Below are 26,205 nucleotides of genomic sequence, written 5' to 3' on the forward strand. Positions count from 1 at the left end.
TCACAAAACAACCCAAAGTAGCCTATCATCAGTACAGGTGACAACAGAGATTGTTGAAACGTCTGCCTGTTGTATTCTATATACACCAGTACTTTGGCATGATGTTTATGATTGAATTACTTTTCAAGTCCGTGTATAGTGTTCCTAACCCAAAAGTATTTTACAAAACGCACCATGATTAAAAGCGAAACGCTATAATTATTATTACCAGATAATCGTATGTAATGCGCATATGTCTGGATATACTACAGGTATGGTTTCGGATTACTCTTCAACTGGAAATTGTTACCTTTCTTCATGTTAAAAACAAATAACGACACAGTTTCGGGACCAAAGTTTATTGAACAAGCGGCAGTTTACAGCGCGACACGATGTGAATTAGCACATAATGGCAGGTAGGACGGTTTCACGCTTGAATAAATACGAATCACGTGGTCTTCTTCCATGTGAAAACCTTCGCTCGACGGCGAGCTACGATTGGAAAACTGGCGACGGAAGGACGTGCATCGGTTCTCGATGTCTAAAAACAAGTTTCACAAAAAAGTTGTGTTAGCCCATGACCGTATGTTAGCTGGCTGCTTGTGTAACTGGTTTGTGTAGTCGGGGAAGTGGCATTTTTTGGAACAGCTACTAACATCCTACCTTATGTCAACCCAAATTGAGGTAAATCACTGCTCCCGGTTCTACTTTTCATGGACTTCAAGTGCGACTAGAATCACTTGCAAAATTTTTTACTGGTAACTGTTCAATACAAGGGTGTCAGAAGAAAAGTCTTTGTCACATAAACGTTCGGCACCGCAGTTTAATCAATTGTTTTTGGCCTAACAGTAACGGTTGTGCACCGGATTTAAATTCACGATGGTTAACTTTTTTAACAAACAATTCCAGGCGATAAAGTTAAACCCAACACATCAATGGGTGTGAAAATTGTACTTCACTGTTAAAGCAGTTTTGCCGCGTGTAAACTGACCTTGGCGGTGACATTGCCGCTCGGAGTATTTCCCTTCTCAGGCATCTCAACAAGAACAATATCTTCCTCATCCTGCACCGAGCTGTCAATCTCCACGATGTCCGGTAGTTCTTCATTCTCTCCTGTCTCTGATATCTTAATGTGCACATGACGGGAAGAAGAAGTACGAGTGGTAACCACTTGATCGTTTGAACCAGATTTCCCTCGGTTTCTCGACGATGTGCGCGTTACTACTGGGACATCATCTTCCTGTGCTGAAGCCTTGGATGCTGTTTTACTACGGTGACCTTTAGAGGACGTTTTCTTAACAACCGGTGGTTCACTATCAACTGCAGCATTGCTAATTTGAGTCTTGCGTCGTCTTGAAGATGTCCTTGTAACAGTTGGAGGATGCTCTTCTATTTCGCTCTCACTGGCCTGATTCCTTGTTCTTCTCGAGGAAGAGCGCGGAACATGGGGTGGTTCTTCCTCCGCAACCGCTGGAGCAGTTGTTTTACGCCGACGGGATGAAGTCTTTGTCACGGTGGGAGCTTCTTCCGATACGACATCACTTGATTCCGGGACATCAGATGAAGATGCTGCACCTTTCCTCCTAGATGAAGTCCTGGTCACTGTGGGCGGCTCTTCTTGTTTTTGCACTTTGGAACGCCTCGAAGATGTTCTTGTAACCACGGGAGCTGCCTCATCTTCTGTGGCCTCCTGTTGAATCTTCAATTTTGATTGCTTCTTCGATGCAGTCTTTGTTACTGTTGGTGGAGCTGTAGGGTCTTCAGAAACAATAGTGACATCTTCTTCAGAATGTTTTCCTTTTCTCTGGGTCCTTGACTTCGATCCCGCTCTGGTTACAGTTGGTGGTTGAGGTGCATCAGCATCTTCAGTGTCATCCGAAATCGTTATAATAGTCTTTCTTTTACTTCGTGATTTCGACCCAGTCTTATGCACAACAGGAACATCAGCTTCTGATTCAGTGGTGGTCCCAGTTTGTTGAGCTTCACTAAGTCGTGTTCGTCGCCTTGGGGAAATATGCACAACCGTTGACGGCTGCTCGTTACTTTTTCCTTCGTTAGCAGTGGCTTTAGAACTATCATCAACGTTCACGATCTTGCGCCTTTTCGATGGAGTTTTTGTGGCTGTTTTTGTGAGTTCGGTATCAATTTGTGATTGTGTTTTTCTGAGATCATGAGTTTCTTCAGACTGGGCCCTGATTTTCGCTTTTCTTGTCGATCTTAGTACTGGTGTTACATCAGGTTGATCTTGTCGCGAAGGAGTTCTTGCTCTTCTGCTCCTGGAAGATGTCCTCGTGGTAGTGGGAGGATCAATGTGCTCCTCTTGTTCCACTGTGATCTCAACCTTCTGATGCTCTAGTCTAAAGTTACATTAAATGTTTTTATTTATCGGCCAAAACAGCAACTACTTTGTTTGCTCGGGTCGAAAATCTCAGTTTAGGTCCAACGTACGCACATGCTTTTTATTTCATTAGGTCAAATACATTTAAAAAAAACGACATAAAAAGGTTTATTTGTATAACGGTACACCAACATATATGCTTTTTTTTATTGTTATATAAACTTCATGTTCTTTGTTAGAAAAGGTTTCAAACCAGAGCCGAACGCAAATACTTGGCACGGAGTTATTGCATGTCTCCCCTTATCATTTAGTAAAATACATCAAAAAATATATCTAGTATTACTAACTTGTATAAAATCCACATTTTACGGGTTAAAACCTTTACGGTTTCTCTATATTTCGACAAACTATGTTGTCTAAAAACATATAAATCCAACTTCTCTATTTGTCCAAGCAAATAATAAACGAGTCATGAAAATTGACGCAAATGCGAGGAAAGGTTACTTACTGTTCCGATTTTAAACTTTGTGTCTGAATCTCTGTAGGCTGAGTATTGTCCACGTCTATGCTACGCGCCTGTAAAAATGAATTAGGATAAATGAAGGTAAAGAAAACCAGGCGTTTTCTTTTCACGCCAATTCCACCAAAGGTAACTCTAAACCCCCATTGGTAATTACACCCAAAATTGGGAAATTTGACTTATTTCATTAAATTATGAGAGTAATCTATCATTACGATGATTGTGCCGTAATGTGGGTACACTATAGCCTGCGCGATCCATGTCTAGTCACCAGCTGCACTGATGAGACTGTATAGGTCGAAACAGTGCGCATTGTCTGCAGATTATTATGTAATGGCCCCATAGATGTTTCTAGTAATCAAGGTTTCATGTCAGGCCAAACCCTATTTTAATTGCTTTAAACCGCAGGACATGTCAAATTTCCCCCTATTGAGAACCTTAACAGCTGCAGTTTACCTTCACCCTGGCGCTGGTGCGAGACGGAGTTAAAGGAAGTTTTCGTGACGTTGACTTTCTGGACTTTTTCGCCGAAGCTGGAACAGGCGGTTTGCTCGTGACGTCATCCATGTCTCTAGGTGGACTCGTCAGCCTGACGAATAAAAACATGAAATAAGTCTTTTTTGGAATAAAACAAGGGTATGATTTAGAATCAGAACGGCCAATGAACGCTTAACAGGTCGCAAAGACTGAATATAGAGTTTGTACGTATTGTAAAAAACATAGTTTTCAAGGCAATTTTGTATAGGTTGGCATTGAGCAAGATAATAAACAGGACAAAAATTGTGAAAATTCAAACTAAATTCACCCATAAGGTATAAAATCAGATAAAAACGTAAAAAAGTCTAAAATAAGTTGAAAAGACGAATACTAACATAATGTCATAATTGATTGGCCTTTTGGTCTAATGTCAATCTCGATGTCGTTGTGGCATGGCACAAGTAATTTAAAGAACATACCTGGATTTCTTTGCAGAAGCCGGTTCTTTTACAATTGTTGTTGTTTGATGTTTTCTCACAGATCGGGTGCGTGTGGTTGCTGGCGACAAAATGAACTGGGGCTCCGGTGTACCCGGTTCGTCTTTTATCAATGCTGAAAAAAAAAAACACATTGTCTTTACAAAACACAACAGTTTGCATATAGCTGAATAGCCAATGTTGGAACCAGAGACATTTTTGAGCCATCGGAGTTGGTAGAAATGGGAAGAAAAAATAGTTTAATTGATTGTTGAAAAATAAAAAAAAATCATAAATTGAAGAATAAATAGATGCATATTTTTAGATTAATAACCTATTATTATTATTGACTAATTAAATATTATTATTAACCAGAAAGACTTTAAAACAATGGCAAATAAATGTAATTTCTGATCCTATTTTAAAACCTTTGGATAACCAAAGATTTGTTTGGCCACAAAAAGTGGTTAAAAATGTAAATTTAAGTTTGTTGCCATCTATATTTACGAATCTATTCCCAGAATTCCATAAATACGACGTGCATGCAGTCAAACCCTCGTTTATTACTCAATTATTCCACTGAATTTCCTACCAGAATTTACGCACAAACTTACCAGCTTTAGTGCGATGTGCTCTGGTTGTGGGTGGTGAGAGAACATAGACTGGTTCACTGGTCAGACGATTGGTGGTTGGTGTTTGTGCAAGATTGGTAGAAAACCTCGATTCCACCTTGGGTTGTTTTACAATGGACTTTGGCGGAGTTTTGGGCGCGATTTCTGGGGAAAATAAAATGGATTACGCCTGTAAATACAAATGAATACAACACATTCGAAGTAATGAATTACACGAACCAAAATAAATACTAAAAAAGACTAAAAACATATTTTTTCTCGTCAAAAACATTTTGAGGGATGAGTAGTTCTTTAAGAACAGGTTCTTCACTACTGAGCACACTAAAATTATTCGCTTGATTGTCTTGAAAAAGGAAAAGCGTAAAACGCCATTGAAAGTCAATATAGTCGTTTGACATGTTTTTTAACTTAATTGTTTTCATAATTGTTTTAGAACTGTGCAAGCCATTAGCATATTTTCCGAATTTCTACCTCTAAAAACGAACAGGTCTTCGTAAATTGAAGATAAATTTCTACGACAAAGCGACCATCAACATATTGCACATAGGCTACCATAAGCACTGAACAAGCAGTTTTTCACAGTACAAACATACTCAATAAACCCATGGGTCCGAGAAACATGATTTATAGGAGATAAACATATTAATATTATTCAAATAAAATTATGGCATACCACTTTGTTGTTCCGCATTTGAAACCTCATCCTTGGGCAGAGATGCTTCCATTTTATCTTCAAAATCATCCTTTGGTTTTGCATCAGTTTCAGTCTTGCTAGATAACAGCTCGTCCCATTTTTCAACTTCATTCATAAATTCTGACACTGGTTCTTCTTGGCTCCCGACTACTTTCATAGAATGCGAATCTTTGACACTTGATAAAGGTGTTGGACTCGAAACGCTTCCGGAATCACTCGAATCCACCTTAAGCTCTATTTCACCTAATACTTCAGTTTTGCAGGGTTCCTCTAAATTAATACCAGGGCTTTCCTCAGCAGCAGTTTTATGTTCATTAACATTATCGCTTTCGAATAAAACTTCAGGCATATCCACCTGCGGCGAAACTATGTCTTCTGATTGATCTTCGTTTTCTGCAGAGTTGACTTCACCACCAGAGTCGCTGAGCTGAAGAACAAATTCATCAGCCGATTGTGGAGAAGCAGCAGCGAAGTCCTCTTGTAAGTTTTCATCAACTTCCGACATAACCACATCTTGGACAAGTTCAGCCTCCTTTTCCTCCTGCAGTTGGTCCTCCATTTCTTCCTGCTCCTCCACTACTTCACCTCCTTCTCCCACTTTTTCCTCATTTTCCTCCTCGGAGCCGCTCATTTGGAGTGAGAATTCATCTCCGGTTTCCAGAACAACCGGTTTATCTGCAATTTCGCCTGGAGATGCCGTATCGAGGTGTTCTTCACTTTCGAAGGGAACTTCTTTATTTGCAGATGTCCCTGGGACTTCTCCGGGGTCAGAGGTTACGTTGACGTGGCAAGGGGAAGTTTTGACCTTCACGTCGTCGTTTGCGCAAGGCACAACGGGTGATATTTCTTCGTGTATTGTAGAGAGATCGTCTGAAATTTAAAACACCTTTAACATAAAATAAAAAGAGGAGAAAGATTTTGTTTTTTGGGGATTGAAACGGGTTTCGGGAAGAGTCAAACCTTGTTTACATGACAAGTTACGCATGGTGCACAATTTGATGACCTAAAAAAAGATTTTATGAGTGCAGCTGGTGACAAGAGATTGGCCGTATGAGTTAATGTAGCCACCTTGCGGCACTCCAGTTTGTTAGGAGTAACAGACCATGCCTTGCCAAATCTGTACGCTGCCACAACTCAGCATAAACCACATAGCAGCTGGAGCTTTAATGGCTAACATGTTACGTTGTTCAGATTACTTAACAAATTCACTTGAAACTTTTGGCGTTACAAGTTTTTAGCCAAAAGGTATATATAATGAAGCAATTTGTTCAAGTTCATATAGTACAAGAGTTGAAACCTTTACAAGAAAGTCTATCACATTCAAACTTAAACTAAACAAACCCATTTAAATTTGCTCCTATACGTTGTGGGTTAGGACGTCTTATTAACGTTGCAAAAAGTGAAAATTTATCGTTTTGCTTACCGCTTGAGATGGCTGTGACATCATCGGTGACGTCACCAGTTACGTCGACGTCGATGTCTTCGTTTGCAAGGCGCATAACCACAATGTTGTCGTTTGACACTGGAAGTGGTTTGGGTGGAGATTCGCTGAAAAGAGAAGAATCACATGATGGGATGTTGTCTTGTGTGGTTTGTCAGGTTGCTGTTTAGATCCCACTACCATACGTTGGCGAAAATATGTGGCCGAACTTAGCTAGTGACCATGTACTTGGTACCTAGCATCGTTGTTTCAACTACATTTTGGTCGAACGCAAAAATTTTGTTAACTTTCCTCCTGTCCACTGAATTTTCATTTGAGTTATTTTGTACGCAAAAAACTGATAATGTCAATTTTTTGAAATAAATTGTTGGGTTGTCTTTAAACTAGGCTCCTTAAGTGTCATTACTGGCACCTTAGGACATCGAAACATCGGAACCAAAACACAATTGCGAGAAAACCTATAATTGGCCGATGTTATAACTGGCAGAAAGTGAATACTTATCACAACTAAATTTTTGTTACCTCCCTTCAGCTTCCTTATTTGGACTCGTCATCACACCGAAGAATCTCAGTCTCTTGGGGGTAAAGGGCCTGTGTGGGAGAAAACGACGTTGTAATTTTTCGTTTGCAAACATTAAAATAACCCGTATGTAAACTTACAAAGTTTCGTTTGCTTTGCTTTCAGGCATACGAATTCCTTTGAACGATTGTCTGTCGACGTTGGGAGTCGGTACAGCAAACAAAAGGTCCCTGTAACGGTGGTTGTAAAATTAGTATAGTACAGACGAATCCGGTTACTCGCATAATTGCTTTTATTTGCATAGAGATCGTTGTTTGTTACCTTCAGTGGCGTAGGCAGCCACAAATTTTGGGAGGGGCCAAAAAATGTGTTGTCTAATACAACGTTTTGCTAACGCTCGGCGTGTTGTTACCAATAACGTGACTTGCCAAACTGTAGTACGACGGGACAGTCAAACGCTTTATTGATTTATTCCATGTCTACATAAATATAAAAAGCATGGATTTCAGCTTACAACTTGGTGACAAAAGTCATTATGGTAATAAATGTATTCCTTTGATTGTTGAGAGACGAAACCACATTGAGGAGGGACGAAACTACACTAAATTACAGTTCATCAACGTACAACTTTAAAAATTTGGGAGGGGCCATGGCCCCTTTGGCCCCTCCCTGGCTACGCCACTGGTTACCTTGGCCATTTGTTTAAAAAAAACTCCCGGTTATTCGACATAAACCAGTTATTTGCATAAACAACTTAGCAAATGTGTTTAGAAAGTATGTACCGAGCACGGTGCCAGGTCGATAATTTCGTTTCAAAAACTAATTGTCCCATGACTGAGTTAACCTTTAAAATTCGAGATCGCTTAAACCTGGGCTGTTGCTCAGACCCGAGCATTGGTCCAAAACCGTTTTTATTCAAGAAAAAGCCGAAACTTCGATTAACCAACGTGGGCAAGTGTGGAGTCAGATCTTAATTATTTCATTTAAACTGAAGCCCGGAACTGGTCCGACTTACAACTCTGCATAAAACACTAAATTGCTGCAAAAGTGTGCCTTACAATAACATTGCCATTTGGCAAACAAAAATCGAAACTCGAAAACCTCAATAAATTTCTGTTTCAAATGTTTCTGCAACAGCTTTAAAGTTGCGTTTACGCAGGACTATGTGCCAGGTTTGCAGCTTTATATCTTGCTACAACGCTGACTTTACACTAAAGATCACTGCAGATGCAATCTGGTTAAACACAACTCGCGATCGTAAAACCGTAATCAGATTCCTTTTAAACGATTTTCGATTTCTGCATTTAAAAATAACGATTTCTTATTTGTTGACCTTGACCTGACATGGGCGGTTCGGTTATCGGCTAAAGCTAAAAAAAAATGCATTTCTATCTATTTCTGCTATTAACGATACTATAACGTTTACGAGATGTCTTTTCTGTATGATCTGGCACAAATGGGTGTTCCTCCTGTGTCGTTCCTTTCTTCCACTGTCTCTGTCCTTTAAATACAATGTCTTTCAGTTTATTCTGCATGTCTTTCTGACATATAACTTAAAAAGGTCTCGAGCAAAAACACCTAATTTTAAAATTTAAATTTTAGTACTGGTATGATTTTTAATAATAAATTCTCTCTTCTACCCACCGGCTGTATTGCAACTCGTAATCCTTAAACGACAATCCTTTAAAAATAGCCATATCATCTATGGCTTTGACAGTGGCAAACACTGGTGGACTGCAAAAAATATTCACGATGTACAGTCTATTCCCATTAACGACTACGTGTAACTGTTTTGTAATATGCATACATATCTGTGGTCTGCCTTTTCAAGGCGTCTACTGTGGCCTCGGAAGCTTGGGTTTCGCAAACCGTCGATTCGTCTGCCTTTAACCTACGAAGCACTGGCTGAATTAGAATTGTCAACTTTATATTGTAAAGTAGGGACCGACAACCTTTGAAAGGCCGCGTGTCAATTTACTTGATATGTCAAAATTAATGGGTTCGTGTGACAACATGTTTGTGTGTGATTATGGCCTGTGTGGGCTGAATTGGTTAATACAAATCTAAAACTATTTTAGGTTGTTAGGACATCTTAAACAAAATCATAGCAAGCTTGGGACGGTTCAAATTATATCAATTACATTTGATTTTTCCCAACCACGCGTACCAGGGGTCCCTGATTCCTGTTATAGAGCAGATATTTTTTGATACTTACACCAACTTTTACTCCTAATAATCAAAAAGGGCTTCTGAGAAAAGTTGTGAAGTTGAATTGAATAAAGGTAAAACTCCTGATACTGAACTATGCAAAAGACTACTCAATTTATGCCAAAATGCAATTATATCACGTAAGCTGTAATATAAAACACCTTGTCAGGGCCCTGGATAAAACTTGAAAATATCTATGCTAGGCAAAAAATAGTTAAACAAGGCGTGCTTTTTGAGCAAGAGAAAAAGATACATACTGACACCTTGTGGTTGAAACGTTGCATTCCTGACTAACGCGGCTGAGAGAAGTGAGACTTCCTGATTCGACTTGAGTCAAATTGCTGCTCGTTGTGGAATGTTGCGGTATTGAGGGCAGGGAAGGCGATTTTGCTCTAGATGAATTGAAATTTTTTATCCATGGTTTACAAAACGTTTGAAAGAGCAAAAACAGAAATATTAGTGTTTTGAGTCACAAGATGACTACATTTTGTGAACTGACCAACTTCCATATATTTAGTTATCTTTTTGTCAAGTAATATTTCTCATATAAGCTGTTGCTGTCAGGCATAATACCAACTTTATAGTGCTTTTCTGGCAAATGCATTTTTAGAAAAGTACAACCAGTCTCATTTTACAGATGTATGTCGTGCCATTGTTTGCGTTTGGTTCATATTGGGTTTTGTGCTTAACGATTTAAGCATAATTGTCCTGATGAAGGCGTCCTAAATAGCATGTTCGATGAAAATAAAACTTTGATGAAAAAAAGCATTTGCCAAGAGAGCGTTATTGAGTTTAAAGGAGTTTTATGCATAAAAGTACATCAAAGTCATAACACTTAAGCAAATAATATGACTGCGGTTCAGAAATCAAAAAAGCACTGCAGCTTTTGTTTGTTGGTTTTAGTGGACTTTTGCCTTAAAATACTGGGAATTAGTATTGGGATGCAATGCTTACTTTAATAGTTTGACTTTCAATATCGATTGCGGCGTCATCATTTCAAACGGTTGCTCCCTAGAGGCAGACCTTGGTAGTTTTCGGGTGATTGGTGGAGTTTGGAGAAGCATGGCCATCTCGTTAGTGGAGCTGCTTAAACGTCATCAAATATTAAACGTCATCAATATCTTATTAAAAAATCAAATATTATCAGTTTATATTGTTAAAATCTAAACTCGACAAGGAGAAGGTCTTTTTAGGTGAAAGATATTTATAACTTTAATAAGATGCCAACATCAGTGAAATACATGGATGATTTAACTTTGTGTGCCACCAAAAGTTTGCAAGCGAGGTATGCCCTTAATGGCATGCCATACACGATACATAAATGCCAAAGCTAGAACTTTATTGGAACACTATATACAGATCTGTTCAGATCTATAAGTTTAATGGTGAAAGCATGTCGACTTTTACGTCTATTAGGGCTGTTATTTTCATCATTAAACTTAGAACTCTATTATTGTCAGAAGCCTATTTATTTGTTACCAAAATCAGTCTCAACCATTACGCAAAAGTTATACATTGATTTCCTCGCCCAACTTTTTGTGTTTAAGATTTCAAGGTTCAAGTTCAGTCAGTTTAAATTAAAAAAACACAGATTTTTATGATATAAGGTTCACGTATACTTTTGCAGTTATAGTATACCTTCGGCGTTTTGATTTTCGCGAGATATCAAACACAGGAGATGTGACTTGTGCACTCGATAAGCGACTGTATCTTCGGAAGAGAGGTGAATCCGCTTCACCACCAAAGGAAGACCTACTTCGTCTAAACATGTGCAACATCGGGATTAAAGGACTCGATTTTAGTTTTGGGGCAGTTTGAAAGATTGTGTCGTACCTTATAAGGCTGAAAAGACACAGTTTTATGCTTTTGTTCGTAAAAAAAAAAAAAAAAAATTTGTTCGTAAAACATTCGGTTTCGGCAAACTGAATATTCGGTTCATCCCTAGTTTGTAGCCAATTTGTCCCAGTACAGACGGTTTATTGCATAACCAACTTACCAAGCTTTTATGCAATTAGGCCGGCGGTTTTCAAGTGATAGGTTTTACAAATCTTATGAAATTATTTCTTGTGCAATTCGAATCCGGATTATGCGATTATCCGGATTCGAATTACATAGACAATTTAACACTTTTTGAAACCACAGAAAATGTACAGAAAAAAAGTCATGCCGTTTCCAGAAAAATCGGCTTAACGGCAAAAATGATGCAAAATAAAAAAGTAAGCTATATCTTAGATGTAGAGAGTGTTTAAGTTATGTTTTTTGACATGCCTGGAAAATGACTTTCGTGTCGGAGTTTTAATCGTCGTAGAATCAGTTATATCCTCGGGAAAAATAATTTTGCTCGATTTATTTAGAAGCGTTTCAGAAACTTTTGAAGATCTGAAATCAAACACGTGTAAGATTAGTCTGTTTAAAAGACTTCTATATTGAAATTTGCGTTAGTAAAAAAATGTCCATACAAATTAATTTTAAAAAGTATGTAAAAGGTACCGGAAACTACTGTGGCCTTTTGCTTGTATATTTTATTGCATGAGAAAAACGTTCTCCGATTTTTGGAGTTTATACGAACTCGGTTTACATAGTTTGCAACCTGTTCGTTCTGTTTAATAGTTTTTTGTAGTTGTAGCAAAAAGTTTATGAGTTAGGTTTAGTATCTGTATGTACCTTTATTCGCTATGTTATAAACGCCAAAACAACATCTAAATTTTAGCATTCTTACTTTTTTCGAAACGGTGTTTCAGATGGTTTATGCTGGACCTCTTTGTCTTTATGATATGACATCGCAAATAATGCTGCGTGTGACAGTGGGACTTTACTACCGTGTGAGTTCAGTGTAGCTGATAGCGGCTTTGCTTTTAACACTGGAAGTCAAGAAAAACATTTTTTCAGCCATAGCAGGTATTATTGAAAAAGCCAATGCGAAAATCATTGACATATATTTATCGAGTAATTGAAGTTTCTTTACGAAAAGGAAAGTTAAAACATTTCCATTTTAAGCAGAAATCACAAACATATTGCCACATTGCATATCTTTCACATAAACAAATTGACAAACAATGCTAATATTTTTCAACAAACAATGTAACATTTTTTGTACCGAAAACATAGAAAAACTTTACATTAAATAAAATATATCATACAGATAGAAAGTAATACCTTCTTTTCTCATCTGTTTGTTTCTTTCAAAAGCCTTGTTACTAGAGCAAGCGATTTCCCTTTCCACTTCAGGAAGGATATTCAAATATCCCTGAATAACGTGTTTCAATGTTTCGTTGTGTGATTTTGTTGTATCGTCTCGTTCAATCTTCAAGCAAACGGTTAAGATGAACATAAAATAAATTCATAACTGGGATCAGCTCTGAATCGATCATACAGACCAGCGATCACGGCTGATTCGATATAACGTCTTCAATACGCTTGGCGTGATGTGATTTAAACAAACAGGTTTTAAATTATGTTTTTCAGCGGTCTAAAAAATCAATAAAATTACGTTTTAGCGACTTGATATATCAATAAAACTTGCGTATCTTTACTAATAAAGGTTGCATATTTGCAATGTTAAAACAGTCAGTTCCTGTCAATGTTGGTATTCTGTGTCTTAATAAAGTCTGAGTGAAGCAGGTAAATCGTGGCAATGCAACAAACCTGTGCATGACCAGCCTCCCGTTCAAGACAAATTTTGAGACATAAAAAGTGTTTCACTATTAGTGGTACTAAAAAAAATTAAATAAGTAATGACCGGTAAACACGGAAGGTTTGTTTTCTTGACCCTAGAACTTACCATCAAATTGGAGTGCTTGTTTTGTTGGTATGCACGAATCGCTTCTGTGTAGCGCGAATTCTTTAGGTGGTATAACACTAGAAGGTTCTGTGAGTTGGGAATGTTTCCGCTTTCAAAGTATCTTGCAAGTAATGACTAAAAACAAAAACAAAAAACGATTTTACAACAAACCTTAAATGGCACTTTGTTTACAAACAATACACCTTGAAAAAAGACATTGTTTAAAACGCATTTTAGAGTTTTGAAATATATATGTTTGGATATTGTTTCAGGACAGTAATTTTAGCGGATTATAGTTAACATTTGATAAAAACTTTAGCGTTTTTAAACAAACAATAACAAAACTTACATACTTTTTTATGTACTCAGTTTATAAGGAAAAACAGACAATTCAAAACAACAAAACGTTTTTATCTACATAGATCAGAATTATTAGATTAAATGGAAGGATTATTAACTTACATCTTCTGATAACGACACGGGCAATGAAAGTATACTGTTAAGAAGCTTATTCTTGTAGCAGCACGAAAATAAATGGAAGTAAATCATTTCCAAGTTGCAAGGGTCAGTGTTGGTTTGTGCGATCTTCAATGCATGCTGTGGTAATCTAATGGAAAAAGCATAAAATAAAAGCAATGAATTTCTTTTCTCTTGAAATTCTTTAAGATAAAAATTGGCTAACACATAGCCTACAATGCTTAACACAGACATTACGTTCGACATATACTTACAGGGTCACAAAGTTATTTTTTTATTTTTTCAACAAATACTGAAACATTCCTAAATAAATTCTAATCGTGAATATGGAAAAAGTTCAACTGTATGTTTTTATTTATTTTATTTTTTATAGTTTTACGTTTATCGCCTAAGCACACGCTACACAGTTGGCAAATACTGACTTATTTTGGGTGTAGATTTCAATTTTGAGTTTCACATCCTCCACCGATTGACTACCGGGCTGTTTGTTGAGTAAATACTTGAGTGCGAGTTCGCAGTGCCCTTGCGACATGTAAGCCGAGAGAATCTGTCGGTGTTGCCATGGCAATTGAGGCGTTTCCGTGCCAGCATCCGAAAACAATGCTAGCGACTCCTGCAATAATTTTTTCAAAAAAACAAACAAACCTTTTAGGCCAAGTAACCAAGCTTTCCCACATTTGGCAAGAAATTAGCCAGATTTTTCTAGTGGTGGAATTCGAACCAACGTCAAAAGCCTAGACAAGTTTGTTAAGCGATTAACCGAGTTTTTCTGCACTACGTTTAAGAACGAAATAACTCAATCGTAAATAAAGCTGACCATAACCCCACATTTAACAACATAATGGATAAACGGCAATCGGTGGAGAGTTTTCAGTGTTTTTATCTCAAACACCGTTAAAATTAGCAACTTATTAACAATTTATAAACCAGTGAGAAAACGATAATCCTATAACGAATGTGTTATTTCAGCAAAATGCCTAAAATGTTTAAATAAAACTTGTGACAGACTAGACACTAGAGCGCGAGTCCCGGAAATACTACAGTCGTGGGTTCGAATCCAACAGCGGGCTAGATTTTTCCAGTTTGTGTCGTGTCATATGGGAATGCTTGATAGATCGGCTTGAATGGGGATGGCGTACTATGATTTATTACCTACTTTATTAACATTTTTTAGCGATTACACAAACCTGCTAAAGATTATATACATTTTATCAATCACTGGTAACATCTCCTGTAGCCTACCTCGAATTCTTTGTGGTCCAGCAACCAGAAAGCTTTGATGAGGTTTGTAACTGAATTTGAGAGTTGAAATGTGATTGGAAAGAACGAAACCATGTCGCGGTGGTAAGCTCTCGATTGTCTGTATGAGTCGATATCTATGTTATCTAATTCGTCCTGAAAAACACAATATTCGAAATTCTGGTTTCAGAAATGAGAAGTCATGAGGTGTATGTGATCTGTTTAGAGTTTGTCGTGACTTTGTCCACCGATGTTAAAGCACCTGGGCTATGGGATTCTTAAACTAAAGTTCGACAATGCTGTAACAGTAATTTAACGAAAGTTTTTTGTTTTTGATATTATGAGTCTAAAATGCAGAAGAAACGAGGTTTCTGAAAATTACAAAAACACTGATAAAAAAAGTAAAATTGGAGGTTTTAATTTTTGTTTTGTCGACTTTACATTAATTAAAACTGAAAAAAAAATATATTTTAAACATGAGATGCAGAACTACTGAAGAATAAGAGTAAAACCTACCTCAGACATTTCACCCATAGTAAGAACGTCCAATAGAAAATATGTAACAATCATATTTTTCACTTCTATGTCAACACTATCCAGGTAGTACATGTCAAGAAGAGCCTGTGAATATGTTCAAAACTTGCAATTTAAAAACAAAATTTTAACACTTATTTGTCAATGTCATTTAATGAAAATGGTTTATTCTTGTCAAATTTGCAATCATTTACTGCTATTTTACAACTTATTCGAACTGGTCAAATCAGATAAAAAAATAGAAAAAAATTTGTGTTTAGGTTTCAATACTAATAGTTTTAGTCGCAGCGACACAAGGTTGCTTGTGAATTGTTGTGTGATTTTGCACCGATGGCGGACCAAACAACAATACATGTGCAAGTTGTGTAATACGATCTGCGGCTTTTTTACCATGATGCTGGGAGGTGGGTAAAGATCAGATTTGGTGTCGCTCATTTTCTTCCAGTTATCTTTGAGTGCTGCACCCGCGTCGTTCACAATTCCGTCGATTATAAGCATCGTTCCGTCCCCGTATCTAAAAAAAGGGGCAAAAACAGTTAGACGTACATCAGTGAAGCAGTCATACCAGAAGATGGATATTTCAGTTTTTTTACATATTAACAAAATTGCGAATGATATACTGTTACGTTATAATGAGTGTAATACAATATTAAGTCGAGCAGCCAAAATTGACCAGAGGCTCGTGGTATAAACAAGACATTTTTAAAGTGTGCCAAGTAAATTTTGCTCGAGATACAAATGATTTGTAACGTGGTAAGGCTTTAACTAATGTTAATCCGGATCTGGACTATTTTGGGGTCTAAACAGGTCCGGATTAACCGAGGTTTACTGAAAATCCATAACTGGACATAAATCTTGAACCAATTACATTCTTCTAAAGCAGGGGTTCTTAACCTGGGGTGCGAGAACTGTTCCTAGGGGGTGCGGGGATGCTGAATCATTAAAGTTGGTTAGGTCTATTCTATTTAAGCAATTACAGAAGGGGGAGCGAAAATTGGTCAGTGATTTGCAAGGGGGTGCGAAAATTGGTTGGTGATTTGAAACGGGTGCAGCAAGGAAAAAAGGTCAAGAACCACTGTTCTAAAGTATTCGGTCACACTTTGAAAAATTAAAAACAAGTATTATATATTTACTTTTTTGTGGCGTTCAGTTCCCGCCTTCGTCTTTCAAATATAGTCTGTAGCATCTTCTGATCGTAAACATAATGAAACTCCAGATGTTCCGGCAATTCCGGACAAATATGACCTTCCAGTTGTTCGGGAAGCAGACGAGCCTCGATAAACCACCGCAACACCTAAAAAATATAAAATTAATGAGACAGCACTCAACTTAACAGAATAGGTATTTTAGTCAACCCACAAAACCGACGGGTTAGTTAGATCCAAAATTACTGCGCACGCCCCTATTAAATTACAAACGCAAGTGAAGATTTGTGGGACAGGTATAAGTTATCAATATCACAGTTGTAAATAAAACCGTTTTTTTCAGGCGGTATAGGGCTTATTTAGACCGGTTTAGGGCTAAGCCCAAATATTAAGCCAAATCAAAACCCCAAACCCGGCAAGACTTCACAACTTTGATTTAGACACAGACTTAGTCTCATTTTTGAGGAAAACTGCTCACACCATCCCTCACCACTTGCCACCATTTTGCTAAGTTTCGAAAGGTGGCACAAAGAGCACACGTCTAAAAATACTGACGAGTAGGGCCATTAGGGTTGGGGTAAGGTATTTTAAAAACTTCAAAACTTAGTTCCAAATGTAAAAATTTTAAAATCTTATTTCCAAACCCTACCCTCCTTAAGCTGCTAAATAAACAATTCAGCCTATTGCGCCACCTATCAAATTTTTGCTGAATGTGGGTATGCCGTGCCCGTGAGGTATGGCGTTAGGAGTTCTACACATTTTAGACCGCTCTATAGTTTTACCTTGATGTAACCAAGAATAAGTTGAACCACGTTTTGTTTCATCTCGATTTCAGCAACACTCTCCTCACTGGAAACATTGGCTTCTCGTAAAAGTGCCTGCAAAAAAAAACAATCAAGTAAGTCAAAGAAAAGATCTAGTTTACAAACTTGTATTCTACCTTAAATATGTGCAAAAGATCCTCCAGGTGACGCTGGTACTTGCACAGATCGTTGTGAACTGTTGGATCCAAAGTGAAAGTGGAACAATCGAAAATAGGAACACCTGTGTTGATAATATATAAATAACTCAAAAAGTGTAGCCAAACCATATAGTTTTCTGTGGCCCAAAAACACGGCATCGCAAAGAATTTGTTCCCTATGTCTTTTACTAAACCAGCGTTATGATATAAAAAAGAAAAAAAAAACTTGCACCTATTGGAGTAACCAGGCATGGCCGTGGCCGCAACATGTTAAAAAAAAAACAGTTTCAAACTCAACTTGTACATACTTACAACATTGCTACCTCCATAGAACAACATTTGGTTCTCTGCCAAATTTACGTTCTTGCTACAAAACTGCATGCACCGAACAATGAATTTTTTTATAGCACGTTTCGCAACATATTTCTTGGCCTAAAATGGTTCGGAACCTAAATAAAAGTTGTCGCATGCAGCTTCAAAACGCAACAAGTGGGGACTTAAAACAATAATTAGGACACACTAATTCACATCTTTACATTCGTTTCCGAATAAATATATATATTTTTTTAAACTTAAATCAATAGACATAAGGTTCATTACAGTCTTCATTACGATATACAACGAGCTGGGTGATTCTTTTTTAAGTTTGTGGCACAAGGATCATTAATCTACAGGCGTTTACATAGACAAACCAATTCAAAATAACACAAAAGTGCATTTGTACATCTCGTAGAGCACCGAAAGCCATAAATGGCGATGCTCGGTACGGACGGACACGCTCGGGTCGGTTTATCTCAATATAGGCCGGTAATGGCGCTGAATTATAACAGAGTAAACCTCGGTTAAACAGGATTAGGTTGATCCGGATTTTCGCCTAATTAGGACATTTTTTTGATCCGAACGGGTCGGGATTAACCGCGGTTTGTTATAGTTTAACTAGGTTCAACTGCACGTACATAGCGTATCAAACGAATCCTTGATTATTGCAACCGTCTTCCACGCCCATTCCATCACGAAGCGAGAAGTACAACCCGATGACGCAAATTCGCCCGTTGCCAGGTCAACGATGACACGTGACATAAAGCCGAAGAGATTGTGATCCAGAGCTGAAAAATGAAAGAGTGTTTTAAAACACAAAATATACGGATTAGTTTTAAAAAAAAATAAAGTTTATTAAAGTTTTTAATGAAAGTGCGTAATTTGAGTTGGGTTTATTTATTATTTCAACTTTTCTGAGTAGTCTTTTTGTTGGGGCAACGTTTCAAGCAAAATTTTGCTTTAACAAACATGTGATATTGTTACTCTTTACTTATTTGCAAATATTAAAGAAGTAGATTTTTAAAAAATTACGCATAAAAAACAAGATGTATTCTTCAAATAATCACATTTCAATTATTTCTAAATCCCTTACATAAAGGCAGACATTTTCTCAATCATGCAAGTACATTAAACCAATTTCCATTGTTACATAGGTCATACTTTTAAAAACACACTAAACATATATTTAGCTGGAAGTTTTCTGGGGCTTTTAACAACACTTAACCCAGTGGTTCTCAACCTTTTTGCCTTTGCTTTTTGCCTTTTTGCCTAAGGTTTTTTTTTGTCCTTTTTTTGTTAACAAGCAACCCAAAAAAGGTGCCGGATATACCAACCACGTTTGTTCCAGGACCAAAATTTAAATCACTTTGACTGAGCTGCGACATCGGAACTCAATAATAAAGAGCCATTACATTGTGATGTGACGTTGTTTGCCACTGAAAATTTACCTCTGTTGCATCACAATGGGGTTAAAATGTCACAATGCATTTTGGTTTGTCGCCTACGAAGAACGATTTTAAACAAGTTTCATGCTATTTTGAAACGCTGAGACATATTTTTTAAATAGTGCTTTATCAATATCGTTGTCTGCAAAATTAGAAAGTTGTCGCGGACCTCAACGCTTTGCGGACCCCCGGGGGTACACGGACCCCCGGTTGAGAACCACTGACTTAACCTAAAAAAATGTGAGACCTGCTGTAAGAATTTTCTCTCTTTTCCTTTGCAAGGTGAGCGAGCTGAGACCGATATCTTCTATCAGTCCAACTTCAACCATCTGCTCTAAGATGTCGGAAGGTTCAACCAGACAAGCAGACCTTTCTTCCATTAAGAACAGAATAACCTGAACACGAAAGTATGTACCTCCAAGTCAATGAAAACATTTTTGCAGCAGAAAAAGGGCTAAATCAAGTATTCCAGCGCACGATCTGATTTTGGTCATTTTTTGATACTCAAGAGAGCGTGTATTAATAACCAAAATTTAAAATATAGTTGAAGTTACGATTTCAACCTAATCAAAAACGTTTTTCTATAATGCGTTCCGAAGCACAAACGTATCTTTGAATGAATAACATTGAAACATTTTACGTCATAAAAACTGACAAAAAGCGACCGATCAATTGTTATGTCATATACGTGTGCGTCATGACAGCCTGAGCATGCATTAACATATGACTCTTGTCAAGCTAAAACTGCTTTCACATTTGGTCCATTCTTAATGAGAAACGTATGTTTACCTGCCGTTGTATTCCGTGCATTTGCAGAGAGATGGTTTCATCTTTTGTGAGAATGTATGTTACCACACTAAACGCTGAAGGCCTTAAAAATTGTTCGGGCATGGGCTGCACCTTGGTCTTGAAATGTCGCAGGCTATTTTCTGGAGTAGAGAATGCCTGAAAAATGGTAATTTTAAATTACGGCAAATCACAAGTTTTTTTGGCTTTTGTTTTACGGAAAGGGGATGATTCAAAGCTGTTTTTACTTTGTGTAAAGTTTGAAAATTTTTAGTCTGCATGAACCATACTACACCCAGTGGTGGCATTCATTCGGTTTGCAACGGTTCTATAGAACCGTCTCACGAAATTTTATGAGATCAGTGAACCGGTTAACATTACTGGTTACTGTCAATGGACTTTTTGTAACAGAACCGCGGCTGAAAAATATGACTTTTGTGATAGAACCGGCTGACAAAAAATCTGAATCCCACCACTGACTACACACCTTATTAGGGCATTGTATTTTCAGTGCATTTGTATTACATGGCATACCAGGTTTGAGCATTACTTGAGTATTGAGCATTACATACAAGTGGTTAGCAATCGTTTTAGGTATTTTATACACAGGACCCAATGCATATTATATTCCACTTGTGGTCCGAACCTGTTACACAGCACCCCACAGTTTCACTTTATTGGGTAACGTAAAGCAGCAAATATAAGTAGGAGACTGTGACTTGAAATGGAGAAATACTGCACAAACAACAGAAAATAACTTATAACCCCAATTATAATTTATATATTGAAGGATTGCTATGAAAAACAAAGGTTTTCAGCAGTCTTGCTCAAATGCTTTGCTGGGCCTATATAGAACATCGACCCCAGGACTACTGATTAAACAGATGTTCCAACAAAAGGCAATCAAGCAAAAAGAGAACACACTTACCAACAAGTTGGTTGAAGCTTTTTGTGTTAAAACTGAATCCATTTCCCAAATGGCAATGTACGTTAAGTCTTCTCCAAAACCCCTATATCATACAAAAAATCAATTGGACACATTTGCATAAAATTGGTTATGATCCTGAACAGTGCATCAATTGTCATTAGTGATGGGACGAGTACCCGGTACTCGGTACTCGGTATCGATGGTATCGAACGATTTCTGTGGTATCGATACTCGTACTCGGTATCGAAATATTTTGCCTCAGTTTTCGATACCAACGTTCGAGTACCAAAGGCCGATTTACACTATAAGAATACGGGCAACTTTATGCCAATATTTGCTTCGGACAGCACAAAATCGGGAAAAAGTTCCACCAGTTTACGTATATCTTTTTCGCTACCATGTGGAGATTACATTTTTCGGCATGTGTGTGTGCACGCCTGTACCCCGACCATGGCAGATAAATTAGCCAGTGATATACAACTAAGTACAACACCACACCTAAGTACTCGGTAATCGTACTCGGTACTCGGTATCGAAGGTATATACATATAGTACTCGTACTCGGTATCGGTACTCGCTTCAAAACCTGGTATCGTCCCATCACTAATTGTCATATCAATTAAAGTGCAACTTGGCAAATGGCATATTACTATTTTTGCAGCAACTTGGCAAATGTATTGCCTTTTTAATTGGGACAAAACAAATTTACTCATAAAAAAGTGCAAACTGTAAAAACTGCCTTGTTACATAAAATCAGGCCTGGGAGGCATAGTATGCCTCAAGACAACATTTTCAGGTAACAAGCTGCAGAAAAATACCAGCATAATCCAAATATTTAAAGTACATAATAACACACTTTAACTTGATTCACACAACAAGTACAGAAGTCATGAAATAGGCATTACGAAAATACCTGTAACAAGTTGGCATGTGCGCATTGTACCAACTGTTGATGTCAAAAACAAGGACCTGAGTGCTTCTGCTTATATCACTGTAACTTTGCCACCCAATAATGAAGAGACTAGTAAATGGGGTTGAACAATATTCACTCTCATCTTCGTTAAACTGATGAGGGGGCGGGTAGGATTCTGAATGTTACAAAATATATTTACAAGAAGCTACATACCAAAATATAAAGAGTTTAATAAAGGTTGTTTAGTGTACAATGTTTAGGTAGGTTAAAGCAAAATGTTTTCATGTAAAAATATCCACAATTTAAAACATATACTTATGGAATATTGAAATAACAAAAAAATCTGTTTAAACAAAAAAATACTGAAATGATACAGACTAGTGATGCACCGAACCCGCCTACAAAGGTTCGGGCCGAAACCGAATATTCGGCCATGAGGCCGAATAATTTCGGCTGAATCAGGCCAAACCTAAAATCCCCGTTTTTGGATGGTTTCAACTAAACCTTGTGTTGTTGATGCGAGTGATCTCAATTTTGACAAACTAAAATCACTTTCACACTGGGTAAACTTTGCTAAACATCTAATATTTTGAAGGAAATGTGACTGGTATTTCATAGATGCAACAAATAGTTAATTAATGATGTTTCGTATGGGCGTAAATGAAATTTAAGGCTTTAATTCCGTGCAATAAAAACTGGGCCGAAACCGAAACATTGGAAAACAGCGGATTCGGCCGAAATGTTTCGGCCAACCGAAACTTCGGTGCATCACTAATACAGACCATTAACCAATAAAACATAAGTAATCATTCACTTATCAATGTTTAAAGAGCAAAAGTCTACAAATGGGCAGGTGTTTTTGTAATTGATAAACCTTAGTTCCTGCTACACAACAAAGGTTTTTTATCAAACATGCTTTTTTTCCATTTAAATTTATTCCTTTCATTTGGTTTAAACTTGCCCAAAGTCTGGATCGCTGAATAACTGATATTAAAGTGTTTCTTTGTTCAATATCTTTTTGTAACAAGAGAGAGTACTTTTTTCATTTTTACCGATTGTGGAGCATTGGAAGAGCGTTGACTTTCCTGGCTCCGGTGACAAACCAAGACTGGAATCAAGTATGAGATCGTACTGTGTAGAGCAATTCTCCAGCCTCTGGTAGAAGGATCTCAATGTTTTATCCTGTTCAATTATTTCTTTTTTTTGGTATACAAGCTGATGCATGGTGGCCGTAAGAGGAACATTGTTGCTGCAAAAATAAAGTTACCAAGATCATTTGTAGTCCATGAGGTTGCATTATTTACCATTACAAGCAAAATCAATTACAGTTGAGCGTGGAAAAAAAATAAATTGTCAGAAATACTAAACTTATAAGTCAACTTGTATGTAAACAAATAACTACCAAAAAACAAAATTTGTATGCAAAACAAAGAATACATAGTCCAAAAATTAAAATAGCTAACTTACACTGCATCAGTATCATTTGGTGATCTTACAACCCACAAGTAACAACAATTTCTTGGATCATTTTCAGGTTCTTGAAATGCAAAGTTGACAACCTCTGTGTTCAAGTCATCATGTATGCTGCTAAAACTGAAATATACCAAACATATCAGCATTAAATCCTAAACATAGAAAAGAATGATGAAAGAAGGTTTATACAAGTTTAGACAATTGATCATTAGTTACAATCACATGCATTATGTTACAAGTCCTGGAGGGGCAAAAAGATTCCAGAAATGCATAAGTTCCTCTTCTAAATCGTTTTTTTTTAGTTTAGTTTACACAAAGAATACCTTGTAGAGGCCTCTAAAGAAATGTTCAAACTTTATTATATGTATTGTAACAGATTGGTACAAAGAAATAATCTACAGAACACTTTAGCGAATTTATAAATAAGTAATTTTTTGTGGTCTTGTACAGGAACTTACCTTAAAGTCAAATCTGTTAGATCAAATATTTGAAATTGTCCAAATGAATAGCCAACTAGCAGAGACAATGTTCGATGCTCAAACTGCAAAGCTGTAATACTGACATCGCTGCAGTCTATGGTTTCAATTATTTGATCATCAGGGGCAGTGTAATGAAAATCGTTATTCTCAAAACATGAATCTGCAACAGAAAGGTAAAACATGTAAACAACACATAGTAAATGTTTAACGGCAATCTTCACCCTTGTTGAAAAATAAGAAAACATAGGAAAAAATAAAAGCAAAAAACACAAAATAAAGAGTGGACAATTTTCACTTCACATAAAACTTTAACCAATTAAATAAAACTTTTATTTATTTACGTTTGATCACCCAGTTAAAATATCTAAACCAACATGAAAGTTAATATTGCTTACAGTTTCATTTCATACTTAAAAAATAGTTTTGCATAGGATAAAGCTATATCACATACAATTAATTTTAACATTGCCTTTTGTTCATGTCTAAGTTTTTTGGTTGCATGTGGTAACTGATTTTAAACAGCCACCTACCTAGTAATTCAAATGCAATATGACCGGATCGTTTGTGAACTGTATCACGAATGTATGGAACATCATGGACAACTGTTGGAATAGCTTCAATTTTTGCAGGTTCATTTTCAAATGTTACAATCTTGTCATCCAACCTAAAACAAAGATAGCTATTGTATTTCTGCAGAAAAATTGTACGCTTGCAAGTGTTTGCTTGTTTAATGCTAAGAAATATAGTTTTAGTATCTTGAGAAAAATAGGATTACAAATCAATACACTACACATATCATGTTTCTTGAAGTGTGATCAGTAATTCAAAAGGTTTAAGAACAAAACAGGTTGGGAGCTATACATTTTTGGGAGTTCTAAAACTTATGCACTTGGGCAAGATGAAGATTTCAAACCAAAACCAAAAATCAGCATTTGGGCAAGATTAGGATTTCAAACCAAAACCAAAAATCAGAGACTATTTGCTTATTTATTTTAATCAATCTTACCTTAGGTCAAGCAAATATAAATGACCACCCTCTGTACCAACAGCAACAACACCAAACAACCATCGCAAGTTTTGTGCAAATGCTTTTGATCTTCTGTTAACTCCACCTTCATGGAGAACAACTTCCAAACAAGTAACCTGAAATACAAAACCGTGTTAAAATAATGTCTGATAACAATACAATGAAAACAGTTTTGTAAAAAAAATGGCTAAAGTAAACCGCAATATTTGATTATCTTTTGATCTTTTAAATCTGTGGCAACATCGCTATAACCAAATTTAGATCCTCTTTGTGTCATCTTAATAATATTATTAAATGCAAAACTATGTTATCTGAGAAGTGAATAAAAAGTCTATCATAAGCTTGTGCTCAAAATTTGCGAAACCCACCGGATATGGTAATTCAATTGATTTGAGGATCTTGTTTTTAAAAAGACTAAATATGCAAACAATGCCTCTTTCTTCTTCAGTCCGCAGTCCCACTATCAGTGTGTTTGAATCGTATCTCTAAAAACAAAATTATGTCAATTTAATACTAAAAAATAAAGGTGTGAGCGGAGGGTGTACATACCATATTTGTTTGATTGTAAGTCATATATTTGCAAGATTTTTAACACTTCAATTTGTGCAGTTTTATTCACAATCAAACTCATATTCGAGGGTGGCTTACTTTTTAATGACATGCATAATATATACCAAAAGATGCATTATCAAAAATTAGCATTTACAAACATTCGTATTTCTGCAAATGACAAATAGTTTTAATATGCAACAACAGAAAGAAATATTATCAAACAATTACATACACATCACTAGAAGTCAAGTGAGAGTGACATTTGAGTAAAGATGGTTTAGCAGAATGATCACAATAGTTTGAGATAGATCACATCAGCAAATGATTGTATTCAGTAAAAAGTGTGATCATACCTTGCATGAAGTTACTTTGACAAAAAGGTCTTCATTGTAATGTGAAAATATGTGTGAACAAACAGCGTGCTTAGAACCATGATTGACAATTTTCAAACTTGCTCCTTTTGCCAACCAACAAAGTTTTCCTGCATCACAAACACAAATAGTTTTAATGGTTATTTTAATCTTAAAATTACTTACAAATGAATTATTTAAACAATAAAATCTCCTAACACAAGGCATTTTTAGTCTACAACTTGATAATATCTTATCTACAAACATTGCCATTCAAGAAACACTTGTATCAACACTTTTTTAAGGAATACTTTGTACCTCCAAGATAGCCACCAACTACTTCATCAGGAGTGACATTTGGACTATCAGGAGGGAAACCAACATGAATTGCAGAGAGTGCACTGTCGACTTTACAGTGTAGAGCAGAATCCATAAAAAGACTCCTAAATTCAATTCTCTAACTAATGTTAGTCCATGCAAGTTGCAACCAGTCTTAAACACTAAATAAACCC

General features: G+C 36.7%; 1 protein-coding gene across 1 annotated transcript; it reads right to left on the reverse strand.

The window, feature by feature from the left end:
- Positions 1–322: 322 nt before the first annotated feature.
- Positions 323–26,204, reverse strand: LOC145217518 (uncharacterized). The gene is made up of 38 exons (XM_080084789.1): positions 26,012–26,204; positions 25,697–25,824; positions 25,160–25,276; positions 24,771–24,907; positions 24,295–24,428; positions 23,744–23,924; positions 23,280–23,405; positions 22,865–23,061; positions 21,813–21,987; positions 20,900–20,981; positions 19,975–20,130; positions 19,433–19,580; positions 18,379–18,528; positions 17,402–17,505; positions 17,244–17,339; positions 16,450–16,610; positions 15,707–15,830; positions 15,299–15,403; positions 14,786–14,938; positions 13,966–14,156; positions 13,529–13,673; positions 13,067–13,201; positions 12,442–12,589; positions 12,005–12,146; positions 11,554–11,664; positions 10,924–11,046; positions 10,240–10,368; positions 9,549–9,677; positions 7,218–7,307; positions 7,080–7,148; positions 6,540–6,664; positions 5,096–5,986; positions 4,405–4,566; positions 3,794–3,926; positions 3,294–3,426; positions 2,826–2,893; positions 971–2,336; positions 323–520 (listed from the first exon to the last, which is right to left on the reverse strand). The coding sequence occupies exons 1-38, from the start codon at positions 26,124–26,126 to the stop codon at positions 428–430; spliced, it is 6,972 nt and encodes a 2,323-aa protein (XP_079940915.1). The 5' UTR covers positions 26,127–26,204; the 3' UTR covers positions 323–427.
- Position 26,205: the final 1 nt, after the last annotated feature.

Source organism: Phallusia mammillata, chromosome 1, assembly GCF_965637545.1.
Source record: "Phallusia mammillata chromosome 1, kaPhaMamm4.hap1.1, whole genome shotgun sequence".
In the NCBI taxonomy this organism is placed as follows: Eukaryota; Metazoa; Chordata; class Ascidiacea; order Phlebobranchia; family Ascidiidae; genus Phallusia; species Phallusia mammillata.